A 20,279-nucleotide genomic window follows, 5' to 3' on the forward strand; every position below is an offset into this window, starting at 1 on the left:
TAATAAATTATTCTGCAATTTTTGTTGTCAGTGGACTCATATGTTCATTCTAATTGAGCTTAATGGATTCTCGGGCTATGAACTGTACTTCAAGACACGAGAGCTGAAAAAGAAATGGATGGAACAATTTGAAATGGCTCTGTAAGTTTCTTCTATTCCTCTAACTTTGGCATGATGACCGTTATCATTCTAAGCCTTTTGTGTTTTGTATCAATTTCTGCATGAAGGATCCATTCCAGATTTCACAGGGCACATTAAAGGGAAGGGAGGGAGGGAGAAGAAAGGGTTTGATTAATCAGAAGGCTTCTACAGAAATTAGATATAGTCATTAAACATGTGTTTCCTGTTAGCTAATCAATAAAAACCATAACATTTCCCACATTTCACTATTCCATGACACTCAGCAAATTCCTAGAGGGTTGTTTTTTTTGACAAAGCAAGATAAGAAATAGGATTCAAAAAATAAGATAAAAGAACTTATCAGATTGTGACAATTTCTATTAGCAATCTTTTTTATTCATTCTTAATTTTTCACAAACTATCCTATACTTCTTTTGCAGAAATATTACATTTTGTTTGCTAAGTGTCTTCTTCTTATTCCCTGGTACAGCTCCAATATATATCCTGAAAATGCCAAGGCTAATAGACACGAATTCTATATGTATTCATTTGAAGATACCACCTCCTGCAAAGCCTGCCAGATGCTGCTGAGGTATGTATGCTATGCCATATACTTCAATCCCTTGAATGATCTCTAAATATTTAATAATACAGCTGCCATTTTATACTTAGAAGCAGACAGCCTTGTAAAATAATTAGGCCATATTCCACATAATCTTCAAAAGTCAAATACTCTTCTATCTGCTCACAGAGGAACCTTCTACCAGGGCTATCGTTGCAGCAAATGCAAGTTACCTGCTCATAAAGAATGTCTTGGCCGTGTGTCACCATGTGGAAAGTCCAGTTCAGGTAAGTTTCTAGTAGCCAAATCCTTCTTCTTCTTGCTTGCATATTGCACAGCAATGTTCCATAACAATCTGGCAATTCCCAGTGTTCTAATTGTCTATCTGCAGGACCCTAATTTATTTAACAAGGTGCTATGAGCTTTACAGGAAGACTACAGGCAAGGCCACTGATTTATGGCAGCAGTTCTTCCTGACTCACAACATTAAATCAGTAGTAGGGAAGTCCCTAAAAGGGCTATGGTATTACACAAGAATGGGGAAAGCCTATGAGCCTGTGTGCCTAGGTTTCAACCTTTGGAAGCTAGGCTTTCTTTAGGACAATATAAAGCAAAGGCCAGCTACCTGTGCCCTCTACATATTTGGTGCTATAAATGGTTGGACAATTTGAGGCAGCAGGGAAACGGTTTGATGGAAACAATTTTATAAAATGGTTATTTGGGGGGGTGAGGTTGACTATTTACAAAATACTGTAGTTGCCATAGTAAATGTGATCATTTACAAGTATTTATGTACAAATCATCAAACTATTGAGGTTGTTTTTGACTATAGTTTGAAAATGCAAAGAAATGGCTGGATGTGTGAAAGCAGATGAAGGAATTTCATCCTCATCCTCCTTCCCCCCCCCCCCCCAGACTGGGTAACCATTTCTTGGGAATTGCATAAGGTTTCCTGCTTGAGCAGGGAATTGGACTAAAAAACCTCCAAGATCCGTTACACTAGGAATTCAATGATTCCTTTATTCTATGCTCTCACTGTAGGATTAGGAAAGAGTTGCAATGTTTCTTTCCTGCAGGGCAAATATACACTATAAATGGTGTCGCACTTGAGTGTCTCCCTTCTGTCTATAGAATATACCACTTCTGACATAGCATGTGCCTGCTTAATTTCCTTCACTCCTTTTATTGTATTTTATTGTACAATTGTAATACTTTTTTTTCTGTTTAAAGGTGACTCTGGATTTACTGTAAAAAAGGTAAAAAAGAAAGTTTAAATTTGTGACAAGTTTAAAAAATTGGGAAATTAATAGTGGATAAATGGTAGAAAGACAGATGGGCCTGGTTTACACATTAGCCAATATGGTGAAAGGCCTGGATGTTTCAAAATTCTGTCCCATATTCAATGATGCAGTTTGGTTTTGGTTATAGCAATGGCCAGTCACTGTGGCTTAGCATAATGTGTTAATCAGATCACTAGTGTTTATTTGGCAAACCACAAAATTAAAAAAACCAAACCACTAGTTAAAGACAATCTAGTAACTTGGTCATTTTCCTCAGCAACTTCATCACTGAATTTCTAAAGATTTGTAGGAAAAGCACTTCCTGGATTGGAAGGCAGGATGATGTAATATATATTTTATCAACCTTAAATTTTCCTTCCTAATCATTCTGGTTTGAGGAAATTAAAGAGTAATAGAAGAAGGATTTGTTTTCTTATTCTGTACAAATGTTAAAGCCTATGCATGAATTTGGGGCTTTACACCAGAGATCTGAACATTTTTAATTTCAGCAATGTAAATGTGTGTATTGTAAATCAATAGTTATTGATTTATATCTATAACTTGCTGTAATTTGTGAATGGAAATTGTGATTTGTTTCTGGTCAGACTATATATCCTCCCAGGCTGTGTGAAAGACCAAAACATCTAAAAAAGGAAAACCAGATAAGAAATTGGGCAGCCTAACCATTATTAATTTACTCCTCCACTAGATAGATTTTGGCTTGCTCAGCAAACCATGACAAACCATAAAAGCTAAGCATGAAGTACAAATGCAATCACTATTGTAATAGTTTGGCTTTTCTTGCTATTTGAATTTTCCTTTTTTATTTTCCTTTTTCTTCCTATTCCTTTTATCCTTTACACATCTCTGTCTGAGCCTCTTCCTTGCTTTACAGTATATCTTCCTCTATATCTCCACTTTCTATTTCCTATTGTATTCGTCCCTCTTTAATTTTTATCTCTTTAGTTTTCCAAGACTCTGTTTTCTGTCCTTAATACCAAAAGCAGTACATCAAATGAGATCAGATCCACTCAATCCCTCCAGTCCCAGGATGCAAAACCAAAGTGCCAAATCCATATAACTGAAAAAAGAAGGATGATGGGATTTGGTATAGTTGCATTATTTTTGTAATAACTGGGAGAGGAGTTCAAATTGTTCCATAGCTGGATCTTCACCTCCATTCTGAAAAGGATATGAACCCTTATTTTACAGTTCAATTTCTATGACAGAGATTTGCCTTCATGCTATCTGTAGGATCTTCCTCTGTATGAGTATTTTTAAATATTACATGTACAAAACAGGCAAGAATAGAGAAGAAGAAAAGTCTACAAGGCATTGTTACCAAATGATTGCAATTTAAAATGTGTACATTTTAATAGAAGCAACTTCCAAGTAGGGCATTTTTTCTAGATTTGTGACTTCATTTTTATTGTTTGGACCTATCTTTCTGTGTTTTTGGTGCAGAATAAATTCAACAGACAACCAGCGGAAAGAGACAAAACAGATCTAGGTAAGTTATTGTTTTTATCCTGACAGTTTACTGTGAAGAACAGAGAAGAATGATATTTTGTTGTCATGATAATGGAAATCATAACTGATGGAAATTCCTAAGGAAAATTAAATAAAGTTGCACCATATAGACATCATGATATATAGATCTGTTAGGTTCAGCTCAGAAATCATCAAGAACAATGCCAGTGAGATTCTCCTCTCCTATCCTTGGTTTCATCTTTGGTATTTCCATTATTAAAAGATAGAAAGGGTCTTGTTGTGTATTTGTATTCCAGTCCACTGATGGCATTCTATTTATTTTGCTGCTTCAAAACAGTAGGAACTGGTGGGGCCACAAAATTAGCAAATCAATAGAAAATGAAGTACTTAGTAACTTTAGAATTCAAACAGAGAAGCACTTGTGACATAATACCCTAGACATAGAGAAAAGAACAAGAGAAGATAACAAACTTCAGACCTGCAAATAGAAATAGAATGAACATGGCAAAAAAGGCAAATATAGTATCAATATAAAAGAGATCTTGAATGCAATTTCAAAATACTGTATCTGGAGTGCCATTTGAACACCATCAACATTAACAAAATTGCCAACAGTCAGTTGAAAAATTGCCAACAGTCAGTTAGCTCTATCATTTGAACACAAGCAATAATTGTAGTATTTTCATTGCCTATTTGTTATCTTTAATTATTTGAAAAGAATCACATGTATGGAATGTGCAAAAATATTGAGAAATTGGTTTGTTTCAGGCACAATTCAATGGCGATTATTTTTTCACTCTTCAGGGTTGCCCAAACTGGAAGTCTGCCAGGAATATTATGGTGTCCCTCCTCCACCAGTAGCGTTTGGTCCACCTCTGAAGCTCAGTGTCGGGGACATTGTGGAACTGAAAAAAGCTGAGGCAGAACAGCTGTGGTGGCAGGTAAACGTCATTCCCAGGACTGTCCAAGGGAAACCTAGGAGTGGCACCATCAGGCAATGGAGGTGAAACTAGGATGCAGATTCATATTTTATATAAAATTTCCCCTAAAAGAAGTATGTAAACTGGTTCATCCCAACTTGTTTAAGCTCAATATATCCTCCCTAAATTAAACTGGAGTGGTATTTCATCTTAAATGGGAGTACTGAAGTATTTACTTCTTAAGATTCATATTATGTATTATGAAAGGCACCTTGAAATCTTTAAAACCATGTCTGCCATATCAAAATACAAAATGCCAAAAAGAACACCAGGGTGGGAAATTTATTCCAATTTGAAGTACATTTGAATATCACATTTTCCTTTAAATGATCAGAACAGACCACCAAAGGGAAAAGCCCAAGTGGCAGCTAAAACCCAAACTCTTCTGAGCAGTACTTTGAGATTCTTTTAGCCTAAATGTGTGCTTTTCACCATCTCCACAATGTTCCCTCTAATTTTTTTTCGGTGTGAGCAGAAAAGTAAGTCTGAGCAGCACATTTTCATGCCTGGCGTGGGTCGGTTAGAAACAAAAGGGAGTCACGTGACCTCAGGACACACAGCAATGGTCGTAAATATGAAACGGCAGCAAAGTTTTGATCCTGCGATCATCAGACTTCTGCGAAGGTCCTAAGTGTGAAAAAGGTGCATAAGACACTTTTTTCAGGGCCGTTGCGACATTGAAGTCAGTAAATGATCCATTGTAAGTCGAGGACAACCTGCATTCACCAATAGATGTTTTCTGTGGAGCTTCAAAATGGACTCCTGATCTGCTGATCTGCTTCTAAAAGAGTGCACTGGTCAGACAGATAATCCTCGACTTCTGTTCTGACCCCAATGGAGGCCAACGTTTCTATCTCCTGAGTAAGATGGTTAGTTCTGCCTCACTTTAGCACCTTTCTTGCCACAGTCGTTAAGTGAATCCCTGCAGTTGCTTGTCAGAAGATCCCAAAAGATGTTCACATAACCCTGGGACATTGCCACCATCATAACTATGTTGTCAAGTGTCCAAAGTTTGATCCAATAACCCCTTTATTTTTCTAACAAACTCCTTCCTTCCTAGAAGGAAGTATAGAAAGAATAAAATGGAAAAGGAAATTAAAAGGGGATACGAAAAAAGAAAAGGATTCGGTTCAAAGTTCTGCTTAGATTAAAGAAATTGGAGTTTGAGAAGGGTTGATTAAGCTTGGAGTATTGTTTTGTTTGCCCTTTTTTTTAACTTTAATTATTTTTTCTAGTTAGATATATGAATTTAGGAATTGCTGGCACATCACTCCTACAAAATTAGCGAAGTTAAACAAAAATTTGTCTCCCACCTGCTGGAAGTATCAAAAAGAACAAGGCACCTATGGTGGAAATGTGAAAAATCAGACTTAACTGGGAAAAAATTGGAACCTGGCTTGACTAAATTCTTAATCTTATATTAGACAAAACACCAGATTGCTTCCTTTTAGGTATTTTAAGGCAGATTTTTTTTAAAAAAACATATTTATTTAGACAGTCATATTACTACAAGTGGCCAGATTAGCATTTGCACAATGGTGGAAAAACGAAGACACACCCCAAGATGGGTTAATACTAGAAAAAATTAGAAATTGTGCAGAAATGACCAAACTAACTCTAGAACTTAGAAATAACGATGAATCTTTATTTTATAACTGCTGGGACCCCTTTTACCGCTGGTTAGAAAAAAAGAATAATCTGCCCAGTAACTGTTAAATACGCACCATATTCAAAAATTCTCTATATACAAAGATAATTATCTGGTGTTTAAATTATCTCAATGGACGAATGAAATAAGATATATGTAAAAATTAAGTTTATCTATTTAAAACCTACTTGCTTTGTTATACTCAACTCTTCCTTTTATTCACTTATCATTTAGATTATTAGCTATAATTTAACAGGCTACAGAGAATATTTATAGCTCACACTCTCAATACAGATCTGCCATCCACCCGCCCATCCTTTATTGTTTGTTGTTATTGTGCATTATTATATGATTCACTGTATAATTCTTGGTTTTTTCTTTGTGTTTCTTTTCTCTCTTTTTTCTTCTCTTTCCCCCCTCTTTTTACATGCTTGTATTGTTATTTGTACTGTTATTGTGTTTATTGTATTTATCTTTGTAAATAAAATTTATTTTAATAATAATTTTTTAAAAAAGGAATTGCTGATCTGTTTTAATAAAGTTAGAAGTATTGATTATAATAAGATATGTAGTAGGTGATACTGATTTGGATTAATGCATAAATGGAATTGAATTTAGAATTGTTGGGGAAATTAATGATATTAATGATTTTAATTGATTGAAAATAGCGAATATTTAGAATTTTCCCCCTTTTTTCTCAAATTGACTGAAATTTAAGATTAATAATTAAGTAAGAAATGTAGATAAGTATTAATTGGCTAAATATTAGATGGACTGAAATAATTTTTAAATTTGGTATTAGGTAAATGTACTATTTAGAGGGGGGAAGAAGTCTGAAATTCGTATATGTTTTGTTTTTAATTTTCTTTTGTTAACATCTGATTGGCTATACAAGGTTTTCTTGGTTTACAGAAAAATGTATAAAGAAAGTGTTGTGTTTGGGCTTGGGCCAGCCGTTGCCCCCACAGATGGGTGAGATGCGGCACAAAGTGAGTGCGAAAGCCTGGCTGACAGCCAGGAAGATGTGGCAGACAGCCATGAGAATGAGGCCACTGGTTTAGAGGAGTTGGCAGACAGCACGCAGGACCCAGCAGACAGCCCAGGGGATTTGGCATGCAGTCACTCAGACAGTCTATCTTCCTTGGATTCCTCTGCAGACCAATTCATAGACATGCGTAGCCGAAGAGCTATGAAAAGGAGGGCTCAATTAAAGGACTATTATCAGTGATCAGAGTAGCAGCTGGGCTGGGTGCAGTTCTTATACTGAGGGCTGGGTGGGTTCCCTTAAGGAGGGCTAAAGGTATAAAAGGGAACAGAGGCACAAGGCAAACTGTGGCTGTTTATTTGTGTTACTTGGTGGTTCCTGTTCTGAAGTTTCTGTTCCGTGCCTTTGGATGTCAATCCAGCCTTTTCAGGCACGTGGGAGGTGAAACCTCTGGGACTTGCTGTTTGCTCTAAGATTCAAAGGACTCCTGACCCGTTTCTGCTCCATGCAAGTTGTCTTTGTTTGCTTTTTCCTGTGTTTTGTATTTGGCTGAATTACGCCTTGCGCTATCATTTATTCCTGACACTAAGGATTGTTTTGGTTAACCCTTTTTTGTTTGTTTAATACAAGTTTGCTGATTAAAAGAGCATATGTGTGTTTGATTTCTTTTCCTTGGACTGTTACTAATCACCTGAGCCCAGGCAGGCAGAACAGAAAGAAGGAAGCACTTTGGCATAATGGTTAATAAGTTAGAAATATAATTGGTGTTGTACTTTTTGAAGGAACATTAAGGAAGGAATTTAATTAAAAGAAAATGTATGTAACTGGATGACAAAATTAGAAAATAAAACTTTTGCAACTTTTTTGATGATTGTTATTAGTTACTAACAAAATACTGCAATTTATTCATGGAAAATTAGATGGTACACTGTATTGTTTGAATGTACGTTGAGAGAAAAATAAAAAAAATTACACACACACACCCAAAAAAAGTCTTTCCTTCCTCTGTCCACTCATTTCATTCTTTCTCCTTCCTTCCTTGTTCTCTCCATTTCTCCTTCCTTCCTTCCCTCCTTCCTTCCTCTCCACTTACCTCTTTCCCTCCCTCTCTTTCCTTTTTCTTTTCTCTCCACTTCTTTCTCTCTCTCTCTCTTTTCCCTCTCTTTTTCTTTCCCTCCAGGTCTCTCTCATTTCTGTATAGTACTCCTTCCCCCCTTCTCTCTCTCATTTGTTTCTCCTCCCTTTTTGCTCTCATTTCTTATTTTTTATTATTTCTCTCACCTTCATTTCTGTTTTTCTCTTGCTTTCATGTCCCTTTTTCTTTCTCTCAGGCTGCAGGATTGGGGTGGGGGCTGATGGAGCCCTCATGCTGATCAAGGCCGCCCCACAGGCTTTCTCGAGTGTCTGGATACACAGAGTGCTGATGTATACCTGCTTTTCCTCAGCTGCCGCCGCGCGCCCCATGTCACTTTCTCAGCGGCAGGCGTTTCTCGCGGGGGCCCTGCCAGCAGCGCCCCCACTTCAGATGCCCGTGGCAACTAGCTGCCCCCATCCAAACTGGGGGTGGTGGCAGCAGGGACCCCGCAAGAAACACCTTCTGCTGGGCAAGTGGCGGCAGCTGAGGGGAAGTGGAAGGGCGTCCCTCAGCGCTCTGTGTATCCAAACGCTCTGCCTTCGGGAGGTCGCAGGGGAAGCGGGCGCATGCAATGGCAGCTCCAGACAGAGCTCCTCCGCCGACAGCTTGGGAGGGGCAGATCAGCTGTCGGGCAGGGGGAAATGACGCTGGCTCCACTGTGCAGGCTTGGGAAATGCTGCACCATATTTGATATTTGCCTGCGCCCCAGCGCGCTGCGCACGTTAGAAGGAAAAGTGATCCCCAGGTTTGTTACCTCAGAACAGTTGTCTCTCTTTGCTTGGCCTGGAAATGAGCTTAGTCAAGAGTTCAAGTATACTAACATCCAACATCAAAAGCTAGCTAGCTTGTCTATTTTAATGGCAGAATAAATTATTAAGTGAATAAACCTGGCAAAATTATTCAGGGTATTTCAGTATAGTTCTGACATAAATTTTAGTTCTAACATAAAATAATGTATTGCATTTTTCCCCATTATATAACAGTGTTTGCTAAATAAGTTGAAAAGGTATACTTGAAAAAATTCTGACATGTCTTTTTTTCAAATCGGATTGTAGGGGAAGAACACATCAAGCAATGAAGTCGGCTGGTTCCCTTGTAGGAAAGTGAAGCCTTACATATCTGTAAGTAGCATATCACTGGAGGTACTGGAATTTGGACCTCTGTGTATTTGGTTAAAAGTCAATAAGCATAATCCATTTGATACAAGAGGACTTGGGCAGGAGTTATTAAGTCTCCTAGCTGATCACTCTTAGCTTGAAATAATTGCTAATGCAATACAGTGGTACCTCTACCTAAGAAAGCCTCTACTACTACTGCTGCTGCTGCTGCTGCTGCTACTAATAATAATAATAATAATAATAATAATAATAATAATAATAATAATAATAATTTATTAGACTTGTATGCCGCCCCTCTCCGAAGACTCGGAGCGGCTCACAACAAAATACAAAGCACAAATCTAATATTAAAAACAATTATAAAAACCCATTATAAAACAGTCATATCATCCAATTAAACCATACATAAAATGAAACAGCTAAGGGTCAGTTATGTCCCCCAAACCTGGCGGCATAGGTGGGTTTTCAGTAAGTTACGAAAGGCAAGGAGGGTGGGGGCAGTCCTGATCTCCGGGGGGAGTTGATTTTCTAGATAAGAACTGAGTGTTCAAGATTTTTTTGCCTCTTCTCAAGAACCATTTTTCACTTACAAACCCGAGCCTCCGAAACTGTAACCAGAAAAGGCAGGGGGAAGCCTCTGTGGAGCCTCTCTAGGAATCTACTGGGAGGAAACAGGGCCGGAAAAGGCGGAGAGAAGCCTCCATGGGGCCTCTCAAGGAATCTCCCGGGAGGAAACAGGCCCCTGTGGTTTCCCCAATCGCATGCATTTGTTCTGCTTTACATTGATTTCTATGGGAAAAAATGTTTCTTCTTACAAACTTTTCTACTTAAGAACCTGGTCACTGAATGAATTAAGTTCGTAAGTGGAGGTACAGGCAAACAGTTGTGAGCTAGGGAAGATGGGTATGATAACTCCCTTTGGAAAAGTACCTTTCAAATAATTTTCTATGGTTCACTTTTTCATTAAGCACAACTTTCTTCAAGAAAAAAATAAACAATTACATCTTTTCTTTTCCAGAGTCCTCGTCCAGATCTCTCTGTTTATCTTTGGTAAGTATTAATTCAGATTTCCACCATCTTAGTAATCATGTTTTCATTCTGTGCTGTTTGATTTGCCTACGCTGGGTTTAACTTTGGTGATGTATCTATGCCTATATTTTCAACTGCATTCAGTATACAGTACTTTTCCACTGTAGTTAGGTATGATGCCATATTTGCTATGTGAATTCCCAAGTTTGTTATTAAATACATTTTCCCACTACATAATATTGTGTATTACCCCTTGTGATATTGTCAAATAAGATTATAATAGAGAGAAGAAACTAGCTGCATATTCCTGTTCTCCTGCACAGCCCAATTTTATTTTTTATAAGAATAGAATAAGAATATTTATACTTTATAAGAATATTCATACAAAAAGTTGTATGTTTCTTTTGTGTGGTTCCCAAATTTCTCAGTGTTTCCAGAGGATTATTTTTTTTAAGTGCAATCAACCTGATTCACTCAAGGAATGTTAAAGATGGCCAAAGAAAGACATCTTCTATTTATAACTATAATTCCATCATACTATTTTTTCTTTCTTTGTTGATAATAAAAAAGAATCATTGTTATTGATAAAGTTGGAATGCCTGTTAGATTCTTTTGAGGTAAAATCTGGATCTGTCCACTTAGAAGCATTGTCTCATTGTGGTTATACGGAGTATGGAGACACCCAGTGACTGAACATTGTATTGCTAATAAGAAATAACCCTCCTTACCCAGGTATGCGGGACCCATGGAGCGGGCAGAAGCAGAACAAATCCTTGCCAGCCGGTCAGATGGAACATACCTGGTGAGGCAGAGAATCAAAGATGCAACTGAATTTGCCATCAGTATCAAGTAAGCCTAATTCCTGTCAGAATTGTCTACAAGAAGATAATGATGATTTGGGTGTTTACAATAATAAAGGAGAGGGGGCAAGATAATTTAAAGGAACAGAGAAACATGTTTTTTCCTATGATTTGCTTTTCACTAGAATCTTGTGACTCATTTATTTGGATGTTACCATATTATTTTTCTCCATACCACCTACAGTACTGTTATAAAGGCAATGCAACTCTGGTAGAATATGTGCTATGTTTACAAAATATTCCATTCTGAACCTCATATGGAACAGAATTACCAGGGTTGGAATTGGACTTAGAGAAAGTCCAATACCAACCATGGTAAGAGACTCGGGCAAGGGTTCATGATGTAGCAACGCAAAGATATCAGACATGAAATCAGTTTATTTTTTTATTATGTTTTTAAGAATCATCATGAGGCCTGCTGCAAAGATTGTTTTTGGTACTAGAATCTGAGTTCATAGCCAGAGTGCATGCAATCATTGTGTAAATTCTTGTCAGGATTCAGTCCTACCTGGGTCTAGAAGTGGAATAGAACTCCCTATCAGGCTGCCAGGATCTTGAGGAGGCTTTGGAGCTTGGCATTCCAGCCTCAGAACCAGCAGTTTCCAAATCAGATACCAAGGTCTGGAATGTACACACAAGGTCTATGCATCATCCACAAAGAAGATTGCCCACAGACAGGAGCTTCATCATTTTATTCAGACGGCAGTTCATTAGGTAGTTGCCAAGATATGTAAATATTAAGAAAGAGATCCCAGATTTTACTTGGCTTTTTGCTAAATCAAAGACCTGCACCTCAAGCAATATAAATACATATCCTAGAGCCATTGTTGGTGTTTTCAACTTGACTATTGGCTCTATTAATTTGCATTTGAATGAGAGTCCTTGGCCTCTTCTACAGTTCACTTTACAGGTGAACTTTACAACTAAACTGTTCAGTTTACAGGTACATCTGTTTTCAATAAATCTGTGTTATCATTGCTTATCATTTAAAGGAAAACTATGGTTGAAACCTACTGTTATATGTATTTCTCGCTTACAGGTTCAATGCTGAAGTCAAGCACATCAAAATCCAGACCAAGGAGGAGCTGTATCGCATTACAGAGAAGAAAGCGTTCAAAGGACTTATAGTAAGAATTTATCTTCACCACAATTATTTTTCAAGCAGAAGTGAAAAATGAGCTTATTAAAGTAAAAAAAGGAAGAAAACAAAAGAAATAAGTGGGAAAATTGAAGGGAACATAAAAATTATAGCGCTTGTATTTCCATTCTAGGTTTAGAACAAGTAAGGCCTTTGATAAACTCAGGGACCTTCTCTCCAGGATTATTATTTATACAAAGTCCAGCAAGAAATAAGTGAATTCTCAGGCATTTCAGTCTGACAGTGTTACTGTCTAAGGAGCATAGATGAAAGTCCAGGATGCAAGCCAGCTACAGGCATAAATCTCCCATAATGAGGTGTCTCTGGTTTTTTTCACTTCACTCACTGTTCAGGACTTCACCAACTTCTGTAAAAGTAGGAATCAAAATCCACGCAATCAGAAGCAGTCTCTCGAGGCACTGACTTCATGATGAACATTGCTTGCCCCACCTCTTCTTCTATCAGCCTGTCCTATATATATATTGACAAGGTGTGGCTAAATGTCCCATAGATCTAATCAATCCAATGAATAAAATACAGGAAATAGTATAAGGGTAGATTGTTGGACCATGAGGTCTTTTTCTGCTGTCTCATTCTTCTGACCCTCACATCTAAGAGAGGGTCCTCAAAGTCCCCATCGTCCTCTGACTCAGACAATACCCTAATTGGGGTTCTACAGTCTCTGGTGGTACCCCAGTCTCCAGTTCCCCTTCACTCTCACTCTCAGACTCAGATGACAAGAACACTGTCTTGCGATGCCAGTATTCCTCTGTCTCCTGGTCCTCGAAATCCATGACCAGCTGAGCCAGACATGGACCACTCACAACAATTGCAGGGGGGGGGGGGGGGGAATCTAGCTTTATGCCAATCTCAAATAAATGAGTGCCCTGAAAAAAAATACATCTTTTGAACTTTGCACGCACGCATGCACAGTGCTAAAAACATAGCTTCTGCACATCTGCAGAAGCAAAACACAGCTTCTGCATGTGTGCAGAAGCAAAAAACCAAGATGGCGGCACCTATGGCACTGCCGAGAGAGCCAGTTTGGGGACATGGCAGGCCTGGGTAGCTGCCAGTTCCAACAATCCAGGCTGCCAAGTTACTATCAGTTCCACAGATTAGTCCAAACTGGGAGTAATCCGTCACTGTGTCAGAGGTGGGCAATTTAGCAAATGACAGAAATCCCATCAATTTGTATTTTCTCCATTCTAATTGGCTATCTACTGTGGATACTCTTCATTAAAATGAACCCCAAAATTAATAGCACTAGAAGATGTCAAAGAAAGAGGAGGGCTCGGACTCCCAAATTGGAAGTTATACTACCAAGCTGCTGCCCTTTTATGGATTAGAGATTGGTTAACTTTGGAAAACAACAGAGTTTTAAGTCTAGAAGGGTATGATTTAATGTTGGGGTGGCACACTTTTGTGTGGTATGATAAACCATAAGGCACATGCGTACTTCAAAAGACATATAGTTAGGAACTCCCTACTACAAACATGGATGGAAGTCAAAAAAGATCATTTCTTAACCGTGCCCAAATGGATCTCTCCAACTGAGGCAATACATCACCCAAACTTATTACAAAGAGGAGCAATATTTAGATATAAGGATTTACAGTGATACCTTGTCTTACAAACTTAATTCATTCCATGACCAGGTTCGTAAGTAGAAAAGTTCGTAAGATGAAGCAATTTTCCCCATAGTAATCAATGTAAAAGCAAATAATGCATGCAACCCCATCCCAAAAGTCACCCCTTTTGCCTTGCGTCACTGGGAAACCCCACTTCCGTTGCCAGCTGAAGCGCTGGGATTCCCCTGAGGCTCCCCTCACTGGGAAACCCCACCTCCGGACTTTGTTGCCAGCCGAAACTCCCGTTCTTGCATTGCTGGGATTTCCCTGAGGCTCCCATCATTGGGATTTCCTTCATTTTTGACGGCGCTGCTTTGAATCCCAGCGACAGGAGGCTCAGGAAAATCCCAGCGCTTCGGCTGGTAACGGAAGTCTGGAGGTGGGGTTTCCCAGCGAGGGGAGCCTCAGGAGAATTCCAGTGCTTCGGCTGGCAACGGAAGTCCAGAGGTGGGGCATCGCAGCGGCAGCGGCTCGGATTCATAAGGTGAAAATAGTTCAGAAGAAGAGGCAAAAAAATCTTAAATACTGGGTTTGTATCATGAAAAGTTTGTATGAAGAGGGGTTCATAAGATGAGGTATCAGTGTATTAAATTCCCAATTGAAATTAAAAACTAGACAAGAATTGAATACAGAGGGTATAAAGATAGATTGGTGGACATATGCGCAGATCCAGGGAAGATTTACAAAAGATAAAAAAGAGGGAATAGTGCCCTAGACAAGATAATTATGAAAAATCATGGAAAATTGTTTGGGAAAATTTACAAATACTGTATATAAGATCCAAAACAGAAGGTCACATTCTAAAAGATAGTATGATAAGTTGGTGTAGAAATTTTGGTCACACTATAGATTTGGATAAGTGGGAAAAACTTTGGACATACAATTGGCAAATTACCAAATCAGTAACATTGAAAGAAAATCAGATGAAGATGTTTTACAGATGGCACTTGCCACCTAACAGACCTAATACCCAATCTAACTGTTGGAAATGTAAAAAGGAGATTGGTACATACTATCATCAGTGGTGGACCTGCCCTAAGGCTAAATCTTACTGGAACCTAATTGAGAAATGGTTAAGAGAAATTACAAAACAGGAAGTAAGAAAGAGTCCAGAATTTTTTCTATTAGGCATATCCCTTCAAAAATATTTAAAAAAAGAAATACAACACTTAATAACACACATTTTAACAGCAACCAGAATAGTTTTTGCACAAAGATGGAAGGATGTAGAAACTCCAAAAGAAGAAGAGATAATTTAAAAAATTATTGACTGTGTTGAAATGGATTTGATGACGAGGCGGTTGAAGGGACAAAAGGATACGGAATACTATAAAATCTGAAACTTATTTTATGATTGGCTGAATAGAAGAATATCTAAGTAATTGAATATATTATATAGTATTATATAGTTAAAATTCTGTAAACTCTGTAAATAACAGGAAAACACGAGTATATGTTCTTTTTTTTTCCTTTTCCTTTTTATGTATGACTTGATTTGTAAAGGTTGTTCTCTGGAGACTTCTGACAAGAGCGGAGTAGTATTTGCTCCTACTTTTTCTTGTATGTTTGTCATTTATGTTTTTCCTTGTATTGAATTTTTTTTTTTAATTAAAAAATGAAGCCCAAGTTGTGGACAGACTATGCATCTCTTATGCAGGATATAATTTTGTATCACCACAGAGTCACTTTGTATGTCTCTCTTTGTAACACAGAGATCAAGGAAAAAACTCTGGAAAGGATAATTAAAGTTCCAGTTTAGAGCAGGATATAACTTGCTGGGTTACATTTTAATAAATGCTTTCCTTTCATGTCTTTTTCATATGTATGGGCTAGATACATCGTGCTAATGACAAATATACACATTATACTTTTGCCTTTCTTCAAAGAGCACTTCTTTCCATTTTATTTCTAGGAGCTAGTGGAATTCTACCAAGAAAATTCCTTGAAGGATTGCTTTAAAACTCTTGATACGGTTCTGCAGTTTTCTTTCAAAGAGCCAGAAAGTAAAATAGGATCAAAGCTACCTGGTATGTGATCTTTACCTTTATTTTCAAAATTCAGGTGACCTGATATGGAACAAGAATTAACTAGGAAAACTATAGAGATCGCTGCATCGCTCTATTACCAGATTTGGATGGTGATGGTATTCTGTGGTAGAATGTAATCTAGACTCCCAGGAGAGAGCGAGTACATTCCAAAGGAATAAGAGCCATTGAAATTTAGATAGTTTGGTTGGGAGGAAAAAAGTCAAGTCTGCTTCTCAACAAGGAGTCCTTAATAGTATGTCTACATGGAGAGAAGTAATTAGTGGGGTACCACAGGGTTCCATTTTAGGCCCAGTACTTTTCAATATCCTCATAAATGACTTAGAGGAGGGAACAGAAGGAGAACTTAGCAAATTTGAAGATGATTCTAAGTGTCCACCCTGGAGGCCTGTAATTGACATCATAAGTAGACCTCAACCATGAGAGACAACATGAGAAAACACATCCAGAAAATCATATTGTCTGATTTTTAACGAATTTATTTGCAAATTATAGACTAGGTGAAATCAGGCTTAATAGCAGTAACTGTGACAGGGATCTTGGAGTCTTAGTGGACAACCAATTGAATATGAGCCAGCAGTGTGCAGCAGCAGCCAAAAAAGCCAATGCAATGCTAAATTGCATTAACAGCGGGATACAATCAAGATCAATGAGGTACTAATACCACTCTATAAAGCAGCGATCCCCAAACTACAGCCTGCGGGACGGATGCGCCCCACGGGTGACTTCCAGCGCCGTTAATAGTCAATTGCTGGGAGGGCGGAGACCATGGCAGTCGGGAGATTGCTGTCGGGCAGCAGGGGTCTGCTGACATCAAGTCCTGTGCCTGCCAATACAGTAAAGCCATCCGCCTAGGGAAGCAGCACGCTTTTCAAACGCACGCTTTTCAAATACGCTGCTTCCCCGGGCAGCTAGCTAACTTTGCTAGGCATTCTCTATTTTCCTTCTACTTGCTAAATCTTATTTGGTTCATTTAAGCTTCCTCTTAACTGGCTATTATTTTCACTATTATGTGCTACTATATCTGCTGCAGAGAAGTTTGAAATGAGATTTGAGATGCTTTTTGAGATTTTGCAGACAGACATTGATCTTCTGACAGCTTGTCCTTGTCATGCCGTAAAAAATGATAGAACGATTAAGATTCTCTGCAGTTCTAGGGATCTGACGAATCTTCTCTGGTTCTGTCCAACTACTACTAAACTCATATTGTTTCTTTGACAGGGAAAAGTCTTAAGTACTTTGGCTCAGCCAAGGCTCGATATAATTTCTGTGCACGAGATCGGACTGAACTGTCCTTGTCAGAGGGAGACATCATAAAGATTCTCAATAAGAAAGGGCAGCCAGGATGGTGGAAAGGAGAGATCTATGGTCGAGTAAGCATCTTTGCATCCATATAAGTGTGAATCATTTGATTACAGAATTTAATAAAAATAGGATTCATATACAAATAGATCAGCTAGTTATTTGGACATGCTCTGGTGTATTCCATTAACATTGCTGTTTAAAAATCAAACTTTCAATTAGGATAAGCTGTAGCTGCAAATCTTAGGCTGCTACTGCTGGATGATGAGAAAAAATGTACGTTAATTAGAGTTTAGAAAATATTGGCATCAATATAGGCATAGTTAACATTTCAACAGCAAGGATCAGTAACTCTTTCCTTGTCTTAGAATATTTTCATTGTCTATTGGATTCTAATAAGTCTTTGCCTATATTTTTCCCCCTGCAGATTGGCTGGTTTCCAGCAAACTATGTAGAAGAGGATTATTCAGAATATTGCTGAGATCACCACATTCAATGCTTTTCTCATGTGCAAAAACTATTATTTATGAACTTTTTTCTCTCCTGCCTTTTCATCGTCCATCAGATCCTGCCTACCCACCAATCCCCCCCAATTATATGTTCCTGTCTAATAAACTGGGTACTGTAGAAATAACATCCTGGTAAAGTGTGTGTCTGTGCCTGTTCTAAAGCGGAAACAACATTGTAAACATTCACAATACAGAAACTATTTTCTTAAAAATCTCAAAATTACTTGTAAGAGCAAGTAGTTTCCTTTTGGATATCTATAATAACCACATATTCCAGCATGTAGTTCTTATTTTTTTGAAATTTTCCATTATTCAATGGACTGTAGAATGCTTTGTCTGAAATATGGGTTCCAATGTTTCAGACTTTACTTTATTACTGGTAATGAATAAGGAAATAGTTTATATGTGGCACTGAAACTCATGGAATCTTCCGGGTCAAACCAGGGAACAATTATCTTTTTTCGGTGGAAAACAGCTTTGCAAAATCAAACACTTTTCTGAATCACCAATGTTGTATCAATTTAATCTCTAGGATTTCCAGTTTAGATTTCCAGATGCAAATTTAAAAATATATAAAGAAACAAACTTTTGCCTGAATTTAAGTGGAATTAGCACAAAATAATATATTACCTGGCTATATGATTTAATGATGCTATTCAGAATTAGAGTCTTTTACAGTCTTCTGAACTATAATTCTCTCTGAATTCTCTTTTCTGGGAATATTATCCAAGAAACATTTAAGAGCTCTTATTGTTTAAAAGCATTAAGAAGGTAAAACAGATGCTGCTCAGAAGAGCAATTCCTAAAGTAAGGAGCATTTTTATCATGAGAAATAGAAACAAATATCATTTTATGCAGGTATATGTGTTGATATCCATATACAGTATTTATTGTTCTGGTATGAAATTACATTTGGAAAATACATCTTAGAAGAATTTTTTTTAATTCTCTGAACCCAATCCATTCAATTTATTTAAAAATATATTCAAAATTAGAAAGAACTTTCTGCTACCAACCTCTCTGTAGTGGAACTGACTTTCCTTTATCAAGGATTTTAAGCAGAGACTTGAAGGCTATGTATGAAGTATTGATGACGTTCTTGCAGCAGAAGCCTGGTCTGCCATGGCTTTCAATGCAGTTATATTTTGGTTTATGCCAAATTCGATCAATGTGTGTCTAGATAGTCCAAAATCTGTCATCCAAATTCTTAGCACTTAGCAATAGCAATACCATTTCACAGTGCTTTCCAGCCCTCTTTAAGCGATTTACAGAATCAGCATATTGCCCATCAACAATCTAGTTCCTCATTTTACCCACCTTGGAAAAATGGAGTCAACCTTGACTTTTGAATAACTTCAAGTCTTTAAAATAACTTTTCTGAGTATTCGTTGCTAACATTCACTGCATTGCACCACTTGGTTCCCACATGCAACATGACTTGGCCTTTATTTTTACATCAATTACCTTACAGAAGAATTTGGAAATTTTCTGGAAAGACAGCTGCCTCTATTATGCCATTATCCAAACTTTTAATATTTGTAATTATAATATTGCCAAATGTGATCAGGTCAAATTTCTCTCCAATTCTAAGAATATCTATGTCTAGGAGAAAAAAGTTATGCCACAAACTTAATGTCACTTTTTTATTCTATTCCTTTGTCATGGAAAGAGATCTAAGCTAGACTGTACTAAAGACTGAAATACTGTAGAGATTTACTTATGAAAGGCACAAGAAAGAAAAAAGTGAGATAACCTAGGTGATATTTAGCAAACAGATTTTTCACCCAGGAGGAGGAGACAAAAAGGCAGGGAAGCTGAAGGGACATATAGGCAGATCCTTTCTAAGACTTCCTGCTCTATTAGACCCAACTTATTGTCAACTGACGAGTGACTGCCATCAACATTTTTAAGTACAAGTATCCCTACTTACCAAAACAGCAAGCTTGAATTTCATATTTTGTAGTACAGTATACTGTACAATATATTATTTTTTCTAGGAAGTTTTTGTAAATTCTAAATTTGTACCATCAGGAGACAGTGTATGGTCAGTTTTGTCCTTATTGGAACTCCTTAGGTAAATGTAACAATTACCGTATCTTTCGGTGTATAAGACACACCTTTTTCCTTTCTAAAAGAGGCTGATAATTAGGGTCAGGGCCGCCATCAGGAATTTTGGGGCCCCATACAGCCTAAGTGTCTGGGCCCCCCGCCATTGTAAAACTACTTTAAGTCGCCAAGCCACTCCATCCCCGGGGGATCATTTCCCGCTTTACGCCAAGCAAGGCGGTCCCATAGGCCAGTGTTTCCCAACCTTGGCAACCTGAAGATATCTGGACTTTAACTCCCAGAATTCCCCAGCCAGCAAATGCTGGCTGGGGAATTCTGGGAGTTAAAGTCCAGATATCTTCAAGTTGTCAAGGTTGGGAAGCACTGCCATAGGCTATTT

General features: G+C 37.8%; 1 protein-coding gene across 1 annotated transcript in view; it reads left to right on the forward strand.

Moving 5' to 3' along the window:
• The window catches only part of VAV1 (vav guanine nucleotide exchange factor 1), a 70,630-nt gene extending 52,672 nt beyond the window's left edge, over window positions 1-17,958 (forward strand). The window contains exons 15-27 of the mRNA XM_070741569.1: window positions 32-141; window positions 611-712; window positions 872-969; window positions 1,913-1,938; window positions 3,427-3,472; window positions 4,258-4,394; window positions 9,257-9,322; window positions 10,338-10,369; window positions 11,081-11,197; window positions 12,248-12,335; window positions 15,890-16,004; window positions 17,244-17,395; window positions 17,752-17,958. Coding sequence (XP_070597670.1) covers window positions 32-141; window positions 611-712; window positions 872-969; window positions 1,913-1,938; window positions 3,427-3,472; window positions 4,258-4,394; window positions 9,257-9,322; window positions 10,338-10,369; window positions 11,081-11,197; window positions 12,248-12,335; window positions 15,890-16,004; window positions 17,244-17,395; window positions 17,752-17,805 — 1,143 coding nt within the window. The 3' untranslated portion in view covers window positions 17,806-17,958. The remainder of the gene's footprint in view (window positions 1-31; window positions 142-610; window positions 713-871; window positions 970-1,912; window positions 1,939-3,426; window positions 3,473-4,257; window positions 4,395-9,256; window positions 9,323-10,337; window positions 10,370-11,080; window positions 11,198-12,247; window positions 12,336-15,889; window positions 16,005-17,243; window positions 17,396-17,751) is intronic.
• Window positions 17,959-20,279: the final 2,321 nt, after the last annotated feature.

Source organism: Erythrolamprus reginae, chromosome 2 (assembly GCF_031021105.1).
Source record: "Erythrolamprus reginae isolate rEryReg1 chromosome 2, rEryReg1.hap1, whole genome shotgun sequence".
Taxonomy (NCBI): Eukaryota; Metazoa; Chordata; class Lepidosauria; order Squamata; family Dipsadidae; genus Erythrolamprus; species Erythrolamprus reginae.